The 15,754-nt window shown below is 59.2% G+C and overlaps 2 protein-coding genes and 1 long non-coding RNA gene across 5 annotated transcripts in view; 2 read left to right on the top strand and 1 right to left on the bottom strand.

Moving 5' to 3' along the window:
* Nucleotides 1-8,055, top strand: TMEM151B (transmembrane protein 151B). The gene is made up of 3 exons (XM_058306810.2): nucleotides 1-398; nucleotides 2,478-2,918; nucleotides 4,080-8,055. The coding sequence occupies exons 1-3, from the start codon at nucleotides 273-275 to the stop codon at nucleotides 5,205-5,207; spliced, it is 1,695 nt and encodes a 564-aa protein (XP_058162793.1). The 5' UTR covers nucleotides 1-272; the 3' UTR covers nucleotides 5,208-8,055.
* Nucleotides 7,364-15,754, bottom strand: part of TCTE1 (t-complex-associated-testis-expressed 1) — a 15,724-nt gene continuing 7,333 nt past the window's right edge. For all 3 annotated transcript variants that reach the window (XM_004454209.3, XM_004454210.3, XM_004454208.3), the window contains exons 3-5: nucleotides 14,484-15,052; nucleotides 11,050-11,499; nucleotides 7,364-8,712 (exon numbers count right to left, since the gene is read on the bottom strand). In XM_004454209.3, coding sequence (XP_004454266.1) covers nucleotides 8,503-8,712; nucleotides 11,050-11,499; nucleotides 14,484-15,052 — 1,229 coding nt within the window. In that variant the 3' untranslated portion in view covers nucleotides 7,364-8,502. The remainder of the gene's footprint in view (nucleotides 8,713-11,049; nucleotides 11,500-14,483; nucleotides 15,053-15,754) is intronic.
* Nucleotides 13,072-15,535, top strand: LOC131280387 (uncharacterized). Its single transcript, XR_009187917.2, has 3 exons — nucleotides 13,072-13,244; nucleotides 14,186-14,284; nucleotides 15,406-15,535. It is a non-coding gene; the product is annotated as an uncharacterized lncRNA (long non-coding RNA).

The raw sequence follows: 15,754 nt of genomic DNA on the forward strand, positions 1-15,754 counted from the left end.
GGGCGGGAGGCGGAGCGGCGCCGCGAGGGCCTCAAGGTGACACCAGCCCCCGGCCCCGGCCCCCCCGGCCCGGCCCCATCAGCCCGCCCCTCACCCCCAGCCCCTCACCCCTCCCCCCCGGTGCCCCACCCGGGCCCCCTCCCCCCGCCGGGGGGTGGGGAGCAGCGAGGGCCCCGCCCCCTCCCGCCCCTTCCCCAGGGCCCCGCGCAGGATGCCCCCGGCCCCCGGCAGCCCCCCGGGAGGCCCTGAGCTCGACGCGCCCCCTCTACGCCATGTCCCCCCCTGGCTCGGCCGCGGGAGAGAGCGCCGGCGGCGGCGGCGGCGGCGGTGGCGGCCCCGGGGTCGCGGAGGAGCCCACGGCGGCGGCGGCGGCGGACGAGGGCCCCGCCCGAGAGGAGGTGAGAGCCGGCGGCGCCCCTTCCCCGGGCGCGGCCGCGGCCCGGCCCCCCATCCCCCCGCCGCGCGCGGCCCCCGCCGGTTCCGCCGCAGCGCGGCCGGTGCCCCGCACCCGGAGCCGCCCGCCGCAGCCGCAGTCCCGCACCGCCGCCCCCACCCGGCGGCCGGAGCTGTCCGCGGTGGCGGGGAAGGGGCCGCGCCGGGGGCGGGGCTCAGGGGTCCCGGGCAGGAGGAGGGGCCTGGGGCGGAGCCTCGCCGACCTCCGGGTGGGGGAGGGGGCTAGGCGCGCGCGGGGTGGGCACGGTGACCAGCGCCCACCTCGCCGAGGGGGTGTTACCTTGAGGGCGGGCAGGGAGACTTGTAGGGACTACAGAGCCGTAGGTGGGTTACCTGGCCAGGGCCCTAAGAAGGTCAAATGTGTGCAGAACGACCCCCCTCCCCGGGGTCCCTGGGAGTGTGCGTGAGGGTGGGGGATGTCCTCCTGCTCCCAAGACCCCTGCTGCCACCCCCCACCCCACCCCGGGAGCCCCTAAGCCCAGAAACCTTCAGTCTTAGTACAAAGCCCTTATCTAGATGGGACCTGGAAACAAAGAGACGAGCACCAAGACCCCCGCCCCCATCTCCCCTGCTCCTCGTGTACCCACGTGCACCCTGCATTCGCTAGGGCAGAAGCACACAGTCAGCGACAGCCCTGCACCCCTTCAGATGTGCTCCCACCCGGGTGGACACACAAAGGGGTGCATCTGTACACATCTCCCCAGGACACATGGACCCTGATCTTGTTGGTATATGCTGTGTGCTGTTTTCTAGTCCACCTGCCCCTCTGTACCTCCAGCTCTTTCCTCTGACTTCACACCAGGCCCTGAGCCTGCTGCCTGTTACTGCTCTTCCTTTCCACTTTTTTCTCCCTTCCCCTGGCTGACCTCCAGGTCAGGCCTGCAGAATGGATGGGACAAGTCAGGATCCCAGCAGGAGGGTAGGGCTGTGTGTGTGGGGGGGCGGGCAGAGGCAGCAGGGAGGAGAGGTGGGAGAGCACAGGCCACCACCAGGAATACAACTTGATAAGCATTAAGGGGCTGCTGGTGGCAGCACCTTGGTGGGCATCTAGGGTGCAGAGAGAATGAGGCGGGCCGTGCCTTCAACGAGTACCCAGTGCAGAGAGGAGCTGGACATGTAAACAACTCACTGGACCAACTGTGGACAGAGACAGTGCCAAGTGCTTTAGCCGCCAAGCCCCGGGAGAGCACCAAAACCTGTCTTCTCTTGACACACGGCTGGGCTGCGAACCCCTTCCTCCCTCTGCCTTCCTCCCCCGGCCCACCTTTCCCCAGCCACATGCCTCTGCCACCTCCTGGCCTGCCTTCTGCTGAGGACCCCTCCTCCCTCCCGGCCCCTCCCTCCCTCCTGTCCTAGAGCAGAGAAGGATGCCAGTGCACAGGAGGGAGGGAGACTCACCAGGGGGCGGGGGAGTTCCCTGCCCTGCCCGCAGGCCTCCAAAGGAGGTGTTAGGCTAATTGTCTGTGACAGGATGGGTCAAAGAGTTGTGGCTCCTCTGTAGGCTAGGACTGGGAGAATCTGGAAGAAGTGAAGAGCTGACCTATTTAGTGGGGAGGTGGTGCCAGTGAGTCCCTCCCCTCTTTCCTGGAACACCTGGAAGAGGGCTGGGCTGGCGATCTGCCTCCACTGATGCCAGTCTGTCTTCCCCTGTCTTCCCCATCCACACCTTCTCTTGTTTCACCGACTCTGTCCCTCCATCTGTGTCTTCTTTTCTGCCTGGGCCTTCTCACTTCATCTCGGGCTCTGATCCCTCCTTGCCTCTTGGGGTGTCTCTTTCTCCACTTGACTGTATTGACATTCTATTCTCTCTCCTGTCCCCATGGCTCACTCTGTCACATCCCCTGTGTCTATTTCTGGTTCTTGGCCCCCATTTCGGTTTTCTCTCTCCACATCCCCTTCTCTCTGTCCCTGGCTGTCACTCCTGGTGCTGGCCTCTGCTCTCCATCCCTGTATCCGTCTCTGGCTGCACTGCCCACTCTGTCTCACTCCCCCCATCCCTGCCTCTCTCCTGCCCTTCTGAGCAGCAGCGTCCCATCCAGCCCTCCTTCACCAAGTCCCTCTGCCGTGAGTCCCACTGGAAGTGCCTGCTGCTCTCGCTGCTCATGTATGGCTGCCTGGGCGCCGTGGCCTGGTGCCACGTCACCACGGTGACCCGCCTCACCTTCAGCAGCGCCTACCAGGGCAATAGCCTCATGTACCACGACAGCCCCTGCTCCAACGGCTATGTCTACATCCCCCTGGCTTTCCTGCTCATGCTGTATGCCGTCTACCTGGTGGAGTGTTGGCACTGCCAAGCCCGCCACGAGCTGCAGCACCGCGTTGACGTGAGCAGCGTGCGGGAGCGTGTGGGCCGCATGCAGCAGGCCACACCATGCATATGGTGGAAGGCCATCAGCTACCACTACGTCCGCCGCACCCGCCAGGTCACCCGCTACCGCAACGGCGACGCCTACACTACCACCCAGGTGAGGGGCTGGGGGGTGGGTCATGCAGTTAAGCCCAGATAGGAGGGGTGCTCAGACTGCCTGACCTCTCCTGGGGAGGAACAGCCCAGAGCAGCAGGGAGCGTCCATCAGCTCTGCAACAGTAGACAGCAATAGCAAGCATAGAATTACATCAAACCCTTACTCAGTGCCAGGCTTCGTTCTGTGTACATCACAATATTAAATCATTTATTTAATCCTCATATAACAACCCTGTGAGGTAGGTAACTATTATCCCCGTTTTTCAGATGAGGAAACCAAGGCTCAGAGAGGTTATGTAACATGCACGAGGTCAAACAGCTAGTATGTGATAGAGCTGGGGTTTGAACCCCGGCAGTGTGGCTCCAGATTCTACACTGTTCCCTGCTTAACGGGTCTATTCAGTTCTGAATGGTTGGCAACGCCTTCACATGCGCAGTCTCAGAGGGCACTCTCACCTGTCCAGTGAGAGCTGCTGCTGAGTTCTCTTTCACAGCGAGGAGACCTAAGCTCAGTGACTTGCCCAAGGCCTGCAGCTCCTAAGTGACAGTGCCAGACTCAAACCCAGGCCCCCTGATCCTAAGTCAGTAATGCTCACAAAGGAGATGGGCATCAGCAGGCAAAATGGGGGTGTCCACGAGAGGCCAGTGGAGAGGCAGAGGGTCAGCCAGCACCTCTTGGACCTGCCAGGATTAGACAGACTAGGGCCCTGGAGGAACTGGAGGAGGTGGTCCCAGAGGAGGGTGGCTCTGCTCTGCGCTGGGATGGAAGGAGCCTGAGTGATAGTTAAAGGGGGTGGGGCTGTGACAGGGAGACGGAGGCAGAGGGGTTGTCGGGAGCACACTTGTAGAAGGGAAGGAGGGGAGGCTGTTTGTGTGATGAGGGCACAGCACGGGACACGTGGCCAAAGGGTCAGGCAAGCCAGAGAGGCAGTTCATAGCCAGAGCCTGACACCCAGAGGAAGCAGGGCTTCCCTTAAATAAGAATATACGCAGGTAGGGCTCGCCGATTAAGTGGAGGGCCCGGGTTTCTCCATAAATCAGATCATAAGATCCTCCCGGGCTCCAGCGTTCTCTGTTCCCTGGGACAGGCAACCAGAGCAGCAACGGGGCGGGCATCGGGGGGCGGGCTCCCGGCGATTCGGGACCTTCTCTGTCGCCGCAGGTCTACCACGAACGTGTCAACACACACGTGGCCGAGGCCGAGTTCGACTACGCGCGCTGTGGCGTGCGCGACGTCTCCAAGGCACTGGTGGGGCTGGAGGGCGCGCCAGCCACGCGGCTGCGCTTCACCAAGTGCTTCAGCTTCGCCAGCGTGGAGGCGGAGAACGCGTACCTGTGCCAGCGCGCGCGCTTCTTCGCCGAGAACGAGGGTCTGGACGACTACATGGAGGCCCGCGAGGGCATGCACCTGAAGAACGTGGACTTCCGCGAGTTCATGGTGGCCTTCCCGGACCCGGCCAGGCCGCCCTGGTACGCCTGCTCGTCGGCCTTCTGGGCCGCGGCGCTGCTCACGCTGTCGTGGCCGCTGCGCGTGCTGGCCGAGTACCGCACGGCCTACGCGCACTACCACGTGGAGAAGCTCTTCGGCCTGGAGGGCCCCAGCTCGGCGAGCAGCGCGGGCGGCGGCCTGAGCCCCAGCGACGAGCTGCTGCCCCCGCTCACGCACCGCCTGCCGCGCGTCAACACGGTGGACAGCACGGAGCTCGAGTGGCACATCCGCTCCAACCAGCAGCTCGTGCCCAGCTACTCGGAGGCGGTGCTCATGGACCTGGTGGGGCTGGGGGCGCGCTGCGCGGGGGGCGCGGCCGGCGGCTACGCGCCCACGTGCCGCTACGGCGGGGTGGGCGGCCCGGGCGCGGCGGGCGTGGCCCCGTACCGGCGCAGCTGCGAGCACTGCCAGCGCGCGGCCAGCAGCTCGTCCATCTTCTCGCGCAGCGCCCTGAGCATCTGCGCCAGCCCGCGGGCCGGCCCGGGGCCCGGCGGGGGCGCGGGCTGCGGGGGCAGCCGCTTCTCGCTCGGCCGCCTGTACGGCTCCAGGCGCAGCTGCCTGTGGCGCAGCCGGAGTGGGAGCGTCAACGAGGCGAGCTGCCCTACGGAGCAGACGCGGCTGTCGAGCCAGGCCAGCATGGGGGACGACGAGGACGACGAGGAGGAGGAGGCCGGGCCGCCGCCACCCTACCACGACGCCCTCTACTTCCCGGTCCTCATTGTCCACCGGCAGGAGGGATGTCTGGGCCACAGTCACCGGCCGCTGCACCGCCACGGCTCCTGCGTAGAGACCTCACTGTGACCTCCGGCCCCCGGGGAGGCTCGCTGTCCTCTCTCCTGCCCCTCGCAGACTGTGCCTCCTGCGTGTAGCAGGGGGAGTCACGAGGGCTGACTGGGGGGGTGGGGCTGGGTGGGTGAGGGCGCGCCGGACGGATCCAGATGGCACCGAGACCCCTGCCCTACCTGTACATAGACAGATGGGTGGGAGGGAGTCGGTAGCTCCCTGAGAATCCCCCCCTGGCAAAGAGTTGCCTCTTCCAGCCCCACTCCTGAGTTCCTAAGGGGCCAGTCCTTTTCCCACGCACACACTCGAGATTTCCCCGTCCAGCCTTTCAACGGATCTTTCGACTGTTAGGTGGTGCCTGTGCTGTGGGACCCGCGCTGGGTGGCCCTTGCTGTGCAGCGGGGGAGGTTTAGGCTGTGCGGAAGGGGACCTGGGGCTTTCCTTCCTTCAGGGCCCCTCCACTCAGGGGCCCCTCTCCTTTGAGCAGATGGTGGTGGTGGTTTGGTGAACAGCGCGGCTGGCTTCCAACCAGCTCCGTGGGACATAGGGCTAGGGCCAGGTATCCACCCTGAGACCCCATCCTCACGCCTTGGAAATGTTGCCTCTTCTTGGCAGGGGCCCACAAGATCGGTGTTTCCTTTCTGCCCTTCCCTCCACTGTTGTTTATCTCACTGGGCCCCAGGGGTCGGCGTCCTGGGGGGACTGCGCTCACCCTGCAGGCACCACGCACCTCCCACTCCCTGGCCAGAAGCGCCGTTGCCAGGAGGCATGGGGGAGGGGCGGGCGACGTGCCCAGGGCACGCACTACAGTCCTCTCTCTAAACTCTCAGCCTCCCGCAGCAGCCTGCTCACCTGGGTTCTGGGCAGGTCCTCCCTTCAGAGAGGGTGAGATGCCACCCAGCCAGGGTGCATGGCTGGGTGGGGAGAGCGTCAGGCAGAGCTGGGTGACACTGGGGACTCTGGAAGCAGGTGGGAGTAAAAGAGGAGGGACAGCAGGGAGAGGGGAGTTGTGGGTAGACAATAAGGACCTCCAAAATTGGGGAAATGGGGGGACATCCTTGCCTCCCCCAGACCCATGGGGAGGGGTGGAGAGTGGTTGTCCCTCACACACGCAGGGCTCAGGACACTGTCACAGGCCCCGACTGGAGAAATACTCAATCCCAGTGGCAGGGTCGGAGGCAGGAACTCTCTCAATCTTGCTTGGCTCCTCCGTCTGCCTCCACTTCTCCTACTCCGTGAGATGAAGCCCTGCCGTGTGTCCCCGGGTCTTCAAGTTCTTCAAAGGGGCATCCTGCCACCACCCCAGGGTGCTGGCCCCACGTCCTGTTCTCCCAGAGCTCAGAAGCCACCTCTCCACGGCGCCCTCCCCTACACCCCACCCCATGTGCTTCCGTGTGCATGTCTGTGTGCAGCCCCCTGGCCCTCCCACTCGCCTGGCTAAGGCTTTCCCAGCAGATTTAGTGCCCAGGGATTAAGCGCACATTTCAAGCTGAGGAGGGTGACCCTTGCACCACTGGGGCGTTGCCCAGCCCGGGAGCCCTCTGCGCTGTCAGAGCCCCTCCTCCACCTCGTTCAGCCTCTCTCATCTTCCTTCAGCCCAGCCAGGCCTGCACCTGCCGATGGGCGTGGCCTCCACCTATGCAACATCTCCTGGGGCTCCCCTCCCCTCTTCCCCAGGGGGACGGGGGAGGCACAGAGTGTGGGGACACCGCGGCCCATCAGGGGGTTGAGCTTGACTTTCATACGGACATGGCTGAGTGGGAAGGCAGGGGCCGGGAGGTGGGGGGCAGGCGTGGGTGGGAGGGAGCAGCCGCCCACCGGGTTTCCCTGGGCAGCAGGGCCCACCTGCCCACCGATGCTGAACCTGCTTGGACCCTGCGTCTGTGCTCCCTGGGGGCCTGGCAGGTAGAGCGCCCCTCTTTCCTCCGAAGGGACATCTGCGAGGGGCAGGTGGTGAGCCGTGGCCTCAGGCCCCGGTTCTTGGCCAGCTGGCACCTCCTGTGGGGGCAGCCTGGCCACCTCATGGCTCCTCCTCTCTCTGGCAGAGCCCAGGCTGGGAGGAGGGGAATGGGGCCCCTTCTTATTATTTTTGCCTGTCTTGACCATTTTTGCCTAGGTCCTATCACACAGACAGCCTCACCTCCCACACACGCACAGACTTAGAGAGAAACCGATTCTTTGGTCTATTTTCTTGGTAGCTTTACTGATTGCCAGGGAAAACTGAAACCAGAAAATTAATTAATCTCTAAAATTAAACTTTACACCGAATGTTCTTGTTTCTCTAATTAGGACCTCTGCTAGCAGCTGTGGCTACACACACACACACACACACACACACGTTAGCATTCTGGAACTGTCAGAGGGAGTCAGGCATAGACAGACTGGGTTGCTCAGACAGGCACACACGGGCAGTCACTCCGAGCCCCTTTGCTGCGCTGCTCGGCGCCTGCTGGTTGGAAGGAGTCCCAGACGGCGGGCGCCCCTGGGCTGTGGCTGCAGCCCTAGAGCCAGCCTTTGGGGAGCACACGTCTGGAGGCTCTGGGCCCCTCAGCCCAAGGAGGCCAAGGGATGGAGCTGAGCCTGCATCCATCAGTCAGGTCCTCCTTGTGCGCCCTCTTGGTGGCCGTGATTCCCGTGGGTGTGTCCCAGGGTGGGCAGTTGCGCTGGTGACAGGGACTCATGGGGGGTACTCGGAAAGCCCCCTGTGTTCAGGGGACAAGGGCTTGTGGGGTGGGCTGGGCCTGGCTGGGGAGGAGACAGGTCTCTGTCAATTGGGTGCATCACACTGTGGCCTTTCTGTCGTGGATTTCTAAGCGCAAAGATTGTACAAATCAAACTGGTGGATAATAAAGTTGTGGGTGTCTGACTGTTTGGTGGCGTGGGCACTGCCTCCCCCCAGCCTGGCTCTGTGTGAACGTGAGACGCTCTCGCCAGGGGGGAAGGCTCTGCTGGAGCCAGAGGATCCAAACATCTGCTCGGGAGAGAGGAAAATGGTGGCGATGGGGGTCAGGGAGGGTGGGTGGGGTGGGCCCACCCCCCTCAGAGCCCACCCTCTTCGCTGTTCCTGGAAGATGTTGATCATCTCGGGGGGTCCAGGAACTTGGTCCCCCCTTCATAGCGCTTCCTCTGCCCACCCCAGACCCCTTCCCTCTCACATCTTTACCCACACAACTCTTGCTCACTCACCAAGGATACTGCCGGCCTTCCCCCCGCCCCCCTTGGGCTGGTGTGTGACTCTGCAGCAGGGTGGGCAGAGGGGTGACATGAGGGACGGGCCTGGGGCTAAGGGCAGCCCCGTCCCACCCCCCCCACCTCATCCCGCCGTGTTCTCAGGGCCGCTGGCGGGGATGGGCGACATGAAGGGGTTGGGATTCAGGGCCCGCTGGCGGGCAGCTTCCCGGTTGGCGTGGAGGGCCTGGCCGATGAGGTACTCGCTCTCCTGAGCCACGTCCGACAGGCGCAGGTCGAACTCCAGCAGGGTCCGGTTCTCTGACATGCCTTCCAGGAGCTGCTTGCCGCCATCCTGGCAGGGGGCAGGGGTGTGACATCGTGTCACATCGCCACCCAGGATCGCACACGTACCCACATTTACATACGGATTTGACTGAAGCAAACTTCTGTAAAATGATACTTAACCTATTTAGGCAGTGGACTGACACTTCCTATTATTCCTATTCCTTTTCCTATTCTATTCATTTTATTCCATTCCATTTGCAAAATGGTGGTCAAGACCTCCTAAATTGATTTCTCAACCCCTAGAGGACTAAAAAGCATGGATCTATGGCAGTGACGGGGATTCCATTCCTCTTGGCTGGTTCAGCTTGGGCGTGTGAAACAAATCTGGTTAGTGGGAATTTAGAGGGGTTGGATTCGCAGATGGTTCTCTTAACTCTGAAAAAGGTAACAGACCTCAGGGCATGCCCCAGTGTGAGATAACAAGCAGCTATCTGGGGACCAGGTGAGGAGCCCCAGAGAGGCTGTGGCCACCTGGTTGAAGAGGGCAGAGCTGAAATTTATCAACCCCAGATCCCTATATCTGGGGCTTCTGGTTATGGGGGATAATGAATAATCAGACCTTTTGTTTATGCCACTGCCCCGTGGAGCTTTCTGCTATCTCTAATCAAGACTACCCGGGAAGCGGACATAGCTCAACTGGTAGAGCGTCCGCCTACCACATGGGAGGTCCAGGGTTCAAACCCAGGGCCTCCTGACCCACGTGACGAGCTGGCCCATGCGCAGTGCTGATGCGTGCAAGGAGTGATGTGCCACGCAGGGGTGTTCCCCATGTAGGGGAGCCCCTCGAGCAGCCCCATGCAAAAAAAGCACAGCCTGCCCAGGAGTGGTGCCACACACATGGAGAGCTGACAGAGCAGGCTGATGCAACAAAAAGAGACACAGATTCCGGGTGCTGCTGATAATGCAAGAGGATACAGAAGAACACACAGCGAGTGGACAAAGAGAGCAGACAACGGTGGGGGGAAGGTGAAATAAATAAAATAAATCTTTAAAAAAGAAAGACTACCCTATTTCCTCCAGAGACAGTGTGCATGTGTGTGTATGTGCGCACACACGCATATGTGTGCACAAGACTGTTGTGGGAATGTAGGAGAGGGTGCAGGGGCCTTATCGAGGGCATATGGAGGGCCCTCCTCACTAGCCTCCCACAGCACAGCCCCTTCTAGGCTGGGTGGGGGAGACCCCACGTGAAATAATTTCATGTGGACTGCAGGATGCTGCTGTACCGTGGTTGTGAACAAACAGTGGGGGGTGAATTTAAGGGGTTACAACAGCATTGTGAAAAATGAAAAAGAGTAGACTATAATGGAAAACACCAGTATATAACATGAGCAATAAAGGTACATTCCAGTTATGTTTCTATATCTAGTCACTAAGTTGTCATGTCAACTGCATTTCTCACTCGGTCTTGGTCAAGAACGTTTGAGAAACACCATCTGTGGGAAAGGACCTGGACTTCCAGTCAGTCCTGGGTAGGACAATACTCTGCCACTTTCTAGTGATTGGGTGCTCTTGGACAACTCCTTAACATCTCCAAGCCTCGATTTTCCATCTTAAAGTAGAGTTAAGAATACACCTCTTGGGAAGCGGATTTGGCCCAATGGATAGGGCGTCTGCCTACCACATGGGAGGTCCACGGTTCAAACCTCGGGCCTCCTTGACCCATGTGGAGCTGGCCCATGTGCAGTGCTGATGTGTGCAAGGATTGTCGTGCCACGCAGGTGTGTCCCCCACGTAGGGGAGCCTCATGTGCAAGGAGTGCACCCTGTAAGGAGAGCCGCCCAGCGTGAAAGAAAGTGCAGCCTGCCCAAGGATGGCACCACACACACGGAGAGCTGACATGGCAAGATGACACAACAAAAAGAAACACATTCTCAGTGCCGCTGATAAGGATAGAAGCATATGCACAGAAGAACACACAGGGAATGGATACAGAGAGTAGACAACTGGAGGGGAGAGAGAAAAAAAAAGATTACACCTCTTAATAGATAACTGTAAAAGAACTGAAAAGAAATACATATCGGGTGCCTAGCACAGGACGTCATCCTGAGTAATCACAGCTAATTACTGAGGATTCACCCAGGGCCCTGCTTGACAAGTACAGCTCACTCAATCCTCACAATAACAACACATAGAAGTAGCTACTATCAATATCCCCATTCCCCAGAATAGGTAATAGAGGTCCAGAGGGGCAAAGCAACTCACCCAAGTGCTAAATGGCACAGCTGGAATTGGATCTAGGCAGTAGATGGCCTTAACAATTGTCCTGCAAGTAGCCCCTGGCAGTTGGATTCCAGTACCCAACCTCCAAATGTCCCCGCCGGCCCCAGAAACGGTGACTCACCACGCCTATGTGGTTGCAGGACAGATTGATGCTGGTGAGCGTGGTGTTGAGGGAGAGCACCTGGGAGAGGAGCGTGGCGGTGGGCTCGGACAGCTCGTTGCCCCCGAGGTGCAGCGTGGTGAGGCACCTGTTGGTCTGCAGGGCATGGGCCAGTGCCTGGCCGCCCTCGTCCTCCATGCAGTTGAGCCGTAGGTTGAGGCTGAGCAGGCTGGTGTTGTGGGCCAGGGCGTGAGCCAGCGACTGCGCACCGGACGCACGCACCTGGTTGTTGGCCAGGTTGAGCACGCGCAGGCGGCTGTGGCTCAGCAGCTTGGCGGCGGCGCGCGCCCCACGGTCCCCAATGAGGTTGTGCGACAGGTCCAGCTCCTCGAGGGCTGGATGGTCCAAGAGGCTGCGGATAAGGATGCGTGCCTTGTCGTCGTCCACCCGGCTCCGGGTCAGCCTGAAGACCTGCAGGCAGGGAGGGGGTCGATGGCACCTGCTGGCCAGGGGTGACCTGCTTGCCCTTCTACCTTCTGCAGGTGGAGGAGGGGGCCACAGGGAGGCCTGAGGCTCTGCTCACGTGGTGTTGGCTCTTGGGGGCTAGGCAGGCTTAGTCAGGGTGGCAAAGTGGTATGGAATTGGTGGCAGGTAGCAGTGGGGAAAGGCTACCATTGGTTGAGCAATTACTATGAGCTGGGCCTGCTGCTAGAACATTTCATAGCCATTATCACTGATCCTTGGCATCCCAGTGAGGTAGAGTGAGTTCTCCCCATTTTACAGATAGAGAATGGAGGCTTAGGGAAGTGATGTCATTTGCCCGGGGTCACACAGCGACTGAGGGACAGAGACAGGCTTTGAATCCAGGTCTGTTTGCAGCCCCGAATCCTCACTGCGCCCTCCGCAGCTGGATAAGATCTGCCATGGCTGGGGAGGAACCACTTGAAGGAGATCGCCAGGGCTCAAGAATCAGGGAGAAAGAAGGGAGGGTGAGGAGCAGGAGACAGAGGCGCTGAGGGAGTAAAAGGAAAGGGGTGGGATAGCATGAGGAGTACTGTAGAGGGGAGGAGGGAGCCCCTTACCCTCTCCTTCCCGATGGCTGCTCCACTTCTCCCTCTTCTTCAAGACTTCTGGGTGGCTGGCTTCTCTGCTCTCTGCCTAGCCTTCGTCCTCCCCTTTCTTTCCACCCCTCTTAGTCAGCTTAGAGTCTTTTATCCCTGTTGTCGTTTCATTACAGCTATCTGCCAAAACCCTGATCCTGGATCAACCCCACCCTCTATTTTCTGCATGTCCCGTACTCAAGAAACTGACATGATGAGAAATGTCACATGACAGGACTGGTTGGTATCGCTGCCCATCTACTGTGTCCGACCATCAATAGGCCCTCAATGTTATATGCCAATCTAACTATGTTTCTCTGGCCAGTTAACTCTCATAATCTACTGCAATTATTTCAGACTTTTTCAGCCTCCTTTGGCAGGTGAGCTTGTCTCCCACTTCTCGGAAGTGGATGGGATGCCTCTCTTTTTCGTGACCCCAAACTCAAACCCACCAGTGGTGCTACTCACTGCATATGCCTCCCCCTTGTCCAAGGCCACCAGCCCCACCTCGGCCCTGCATCCCACCCTTCCTGTCTTCTCAGGAACCTTCCTCAGTCGATAAACCCGGACCCTGTCTCCAGTGACTTTCTTGCAACTGGTTGGAGGCTTATCGTTGGTTGTAAACACGTGGAAGTTTCTTCTGAAGAAAACTCAAACCCCTCATCTACCTCCCCCCACGTCCCCAAGCCAAAGTTCTTGAAAAAGCTGAACATAGTCCCTCCATTTCTTCACTTTCCACCCCTCCAATCTTGCCTCTACTGTCACTCCACTGAAATAGCTCTTCCCTCAGTAACATCTGTGTTGGGCTAAATCCATTCAGCTCCATTCCAACCACTGCCCGCCTTCTCCCCTCAAACCCCCCCCCCCACTCTGTGATGCAAAAGGCCACACCCTTTTCCTCCTCCCTCTGATTCTGTGGAAGGCTCTTCCTCTTCCACCAAGACCACAGGCTAGGGCTACCCTTCGGTCTGCCCCAGGAGAGATCCTCCACCTCCAGGGCTTTGGCTGCCGCCTTTGGGAAGGTGGCTTACATCGTCACTTCAAGTCACACCTCTCACCTGAGCAGCGGACCCATCTGCCCCACTAATGAAATGACTCCTCTGGGATCCCTCCAAGGTACCTCAAGCTCGCAACAAAACTCTTGCTCCTCTTCCTACACGCCGTCTTGGCAAACAGTCCCCTATGCATCTAGCTTCACAAGCCAAAAGCTTCCATGTTGAGTTCTCCTTTTCTTCCAGATCCTTCTAATGCCAGCAAGCCCAGCTGTTCTGATTGACTAAATATTCCTTGGATCTCTCCACTTTTCTCAGGCTCCATAGTCACCAGCCTCGTTCCAACTCCCCTCCTGTCCACCTTGATTTCACAGGGGTCTCCTCGGTCATCTACAAGGTCCACTGTGATTCTGCCCTGGCCATTCTCCATTACAAGCAGAGTGATCACTTCCCATAAAAATGCAGTAATGTTACCTTCTTTTTGCCTAAAACCGTGGGACGGTGTCCCATAACTCAAAAGGATAAAGACGGACTCTGTGTTCTAAGGGACTCTCCACTGTCCCCCCAGGCCCTCCCCCGCCCCTCGCTCCCCTCCGGGCAGCCTTCTCTTTCAGTCCCTCCGGCTTGGCAGGTCCGCCCTGCCCACGGGGCCTCTGTCTGTGCTGCTTCCGCTGCCTGGAATATTCTCCCCTCTTTCCTTAGACTACATTTCCTACTCCTGCTCATTTCTACTTAGGTGATACTTGTTCACAGAAGTCTTCCCTGGCGAGGCCAAATTCCTCTTTCATACTCTCTGATGGGAGTAGCTCTTCTTTATAGCATCATCCTGGTTTAGGGTTGCAAGATAAAATGCATGCCACCCAGTTAAATCTGGAGTTCAGATAAGCAAGAATATGTCCCATGCAATACTTGAGACATACTTACGTAAAAAAAGATTTGTTCTCTGCCTGAAATTCAAATTTAACCAGGTTATCTCGTATTTTCACTTGCTAATTCTGGCAACTTTATCCTAGTTGTGATTTTACATTTATAGGATTATTTGATTAATGTCTCTTATCCCACCAGACTGTCAGCTCCAGAGGGCCACACATGGTGTCCTTTTGTTCACCGTCACATCTTCAGCACTTAAAACAGGGCCTGGATTGAAGATGTTTCACACGGCAGGTGAGCTGGAAGGCTGGTGCCTTGTTCAACTCGGTATCCCTAAAACCTAGCTTGGTGCAGGGTGCATGAAAAACACTAGGTCACTGAATGAGAAGGCAACGGGAGGAAGAGGATGGTGACAGGGGAGGAGAGGAGGAGAGAGGGAATGGGGGGCGGAGCTGAGACTTGGGGGGCGGGGAGGCTACGTGGCAGGTGGTACCTTGAGAGTCTGGCAGGCTTTGATGGTGGCGGCCAGGGAGTGGCAGTCACGGTAGGTGAAGAGGAAGAGGTTCCACTCAAAGTTCATGCCACAGTCCTTGACGCCGTACACCAGGTCCAGCTCCTCCAGGTGGCTCAGGCCAGCCACCACGTCCCCCAGCTGATAGTGGTCCACGGTGGGCTCCTCCATCTCTCCCTCGCTGCCAGAATCTGACTGGTCCGCGTTCCGGGGCGCGGGCGGCAGCCGCACGGGTGGAAGGAACTGATCCAAGTGGAGCGCGCGCACGTAGTTCCCGCAGAGCGGCAGCAGGTCGAGGATCACGGCGGGGTCCGTGCTGCCCGGGATGAAGTGCTTTAGCAGGTTCTCCAGGTGCCGCTCGAAGAACATGCACTTCCAGCTGCCCCTGTGCTTGGCCACGTGGCACACGGGCCAGCGCTGAGTGCAGCAGCGGCGCCAGTAGTTCTCATCCTCGATCAGGTTGGCGGTCACGGCCAGCGGCAGATCCGGGGACAGGGAGGCCAGAACCTTCTGCTTGTGCTCCGGGAGCAGCTGATTCAGGATAGGGTTGTCTTTGGGAGAAGAGGAAGGAATGCAGGGGTGGCAGTGTTGGGGATGCCCCAAGGCCGGGGCACACTGAGGGTCGGGCAGGCGCTCCCGCGACCTCAGAGAGAGACCTCAGTCTGGCAGGAGGGGCAGCCCCTGCCCTCAGGAGTTTGGGAGGGGGGCACACAGTCCCCGGCTTGGGGAAGTTCCTGCCTGAAGGAGGACATCTCAGCAGCCTGTCTCAGGTCCAGCCCTCAGTCATCTCCCAGTCTGCCGGAAGAGACAGTCCTAGACTCCAGAGGTGCTCAACCTGATTAGTTTCATTAATTTCAAAGAAAACATTTTTGAGCACCTACTATGTGCCACCCATTTGTTCTAGGTGCTGGGCAGACAACAGCGGACAAACTCCCTCTTGGAGTTACAGTCTAGTGACAGGAGGCAGACAATAAACAAGTGAGCAAACGAATATATATTTGGAATATATATCACCCGATGACAGGTGCTATAGACAAACTGATTGCCCTGCCCTTAGAGAGCTTCCTATCTGGTAAGAGAGGGGGGAAACTCATCTTTCGGAAAGGACCAACATTCACAGAACAACCTACTGTTGTAAGCAGAGGTGTGGCATACAGAATAAACCAAGAACCTGTCACCACATGGAAGACTCCATCAGAGTAGAAGGTGTTTAAGCAGGGAGGGCTCTCTGGGGGAGGCGGTAAGGATGGCCT

This window comes from Dasypus novemcinctus, chromosome 11 (genome assembly GCF_030445035.2).
Source record: "Dasypus novemcinctus isolate mDasNov1 chromosome 11, mDasNov1.1.hap2, whole genome shotgun sequence".
Classification (NCBI taxonomy): Eukaryota; Metazoa; Chordata; class Mammalia; order Cingulata; family Dasypodidae; genus Dasypus; species Dasypus novemcinctus.

Excerpts from the sequence above, each read along its gene's own strand:
- TMEM151B (XM_058306810.2), top strand. The coding sequence starts at position 273 with ATGTCCCCCCCTGGCTCGGCCGCGGGAGAGAGCGCCGGCGGCGGCGGC. Across the intron at positions 399-2,477 it reads AGGGCCCCGCCCGAGAGGAG|CAGCGTCCCATCCAGCCCTC; the intron begins GTGAGAGCCGGC and ends CCTTCTGAGCAG. Across the intron at positions 2,919-4,079 it reads ACGCCTACACTACCACCCAG|GTCTACCACGAACGTGTCAA; the intron begins GTGAGGGGCTGG and ends CTGTCGCCGCAG.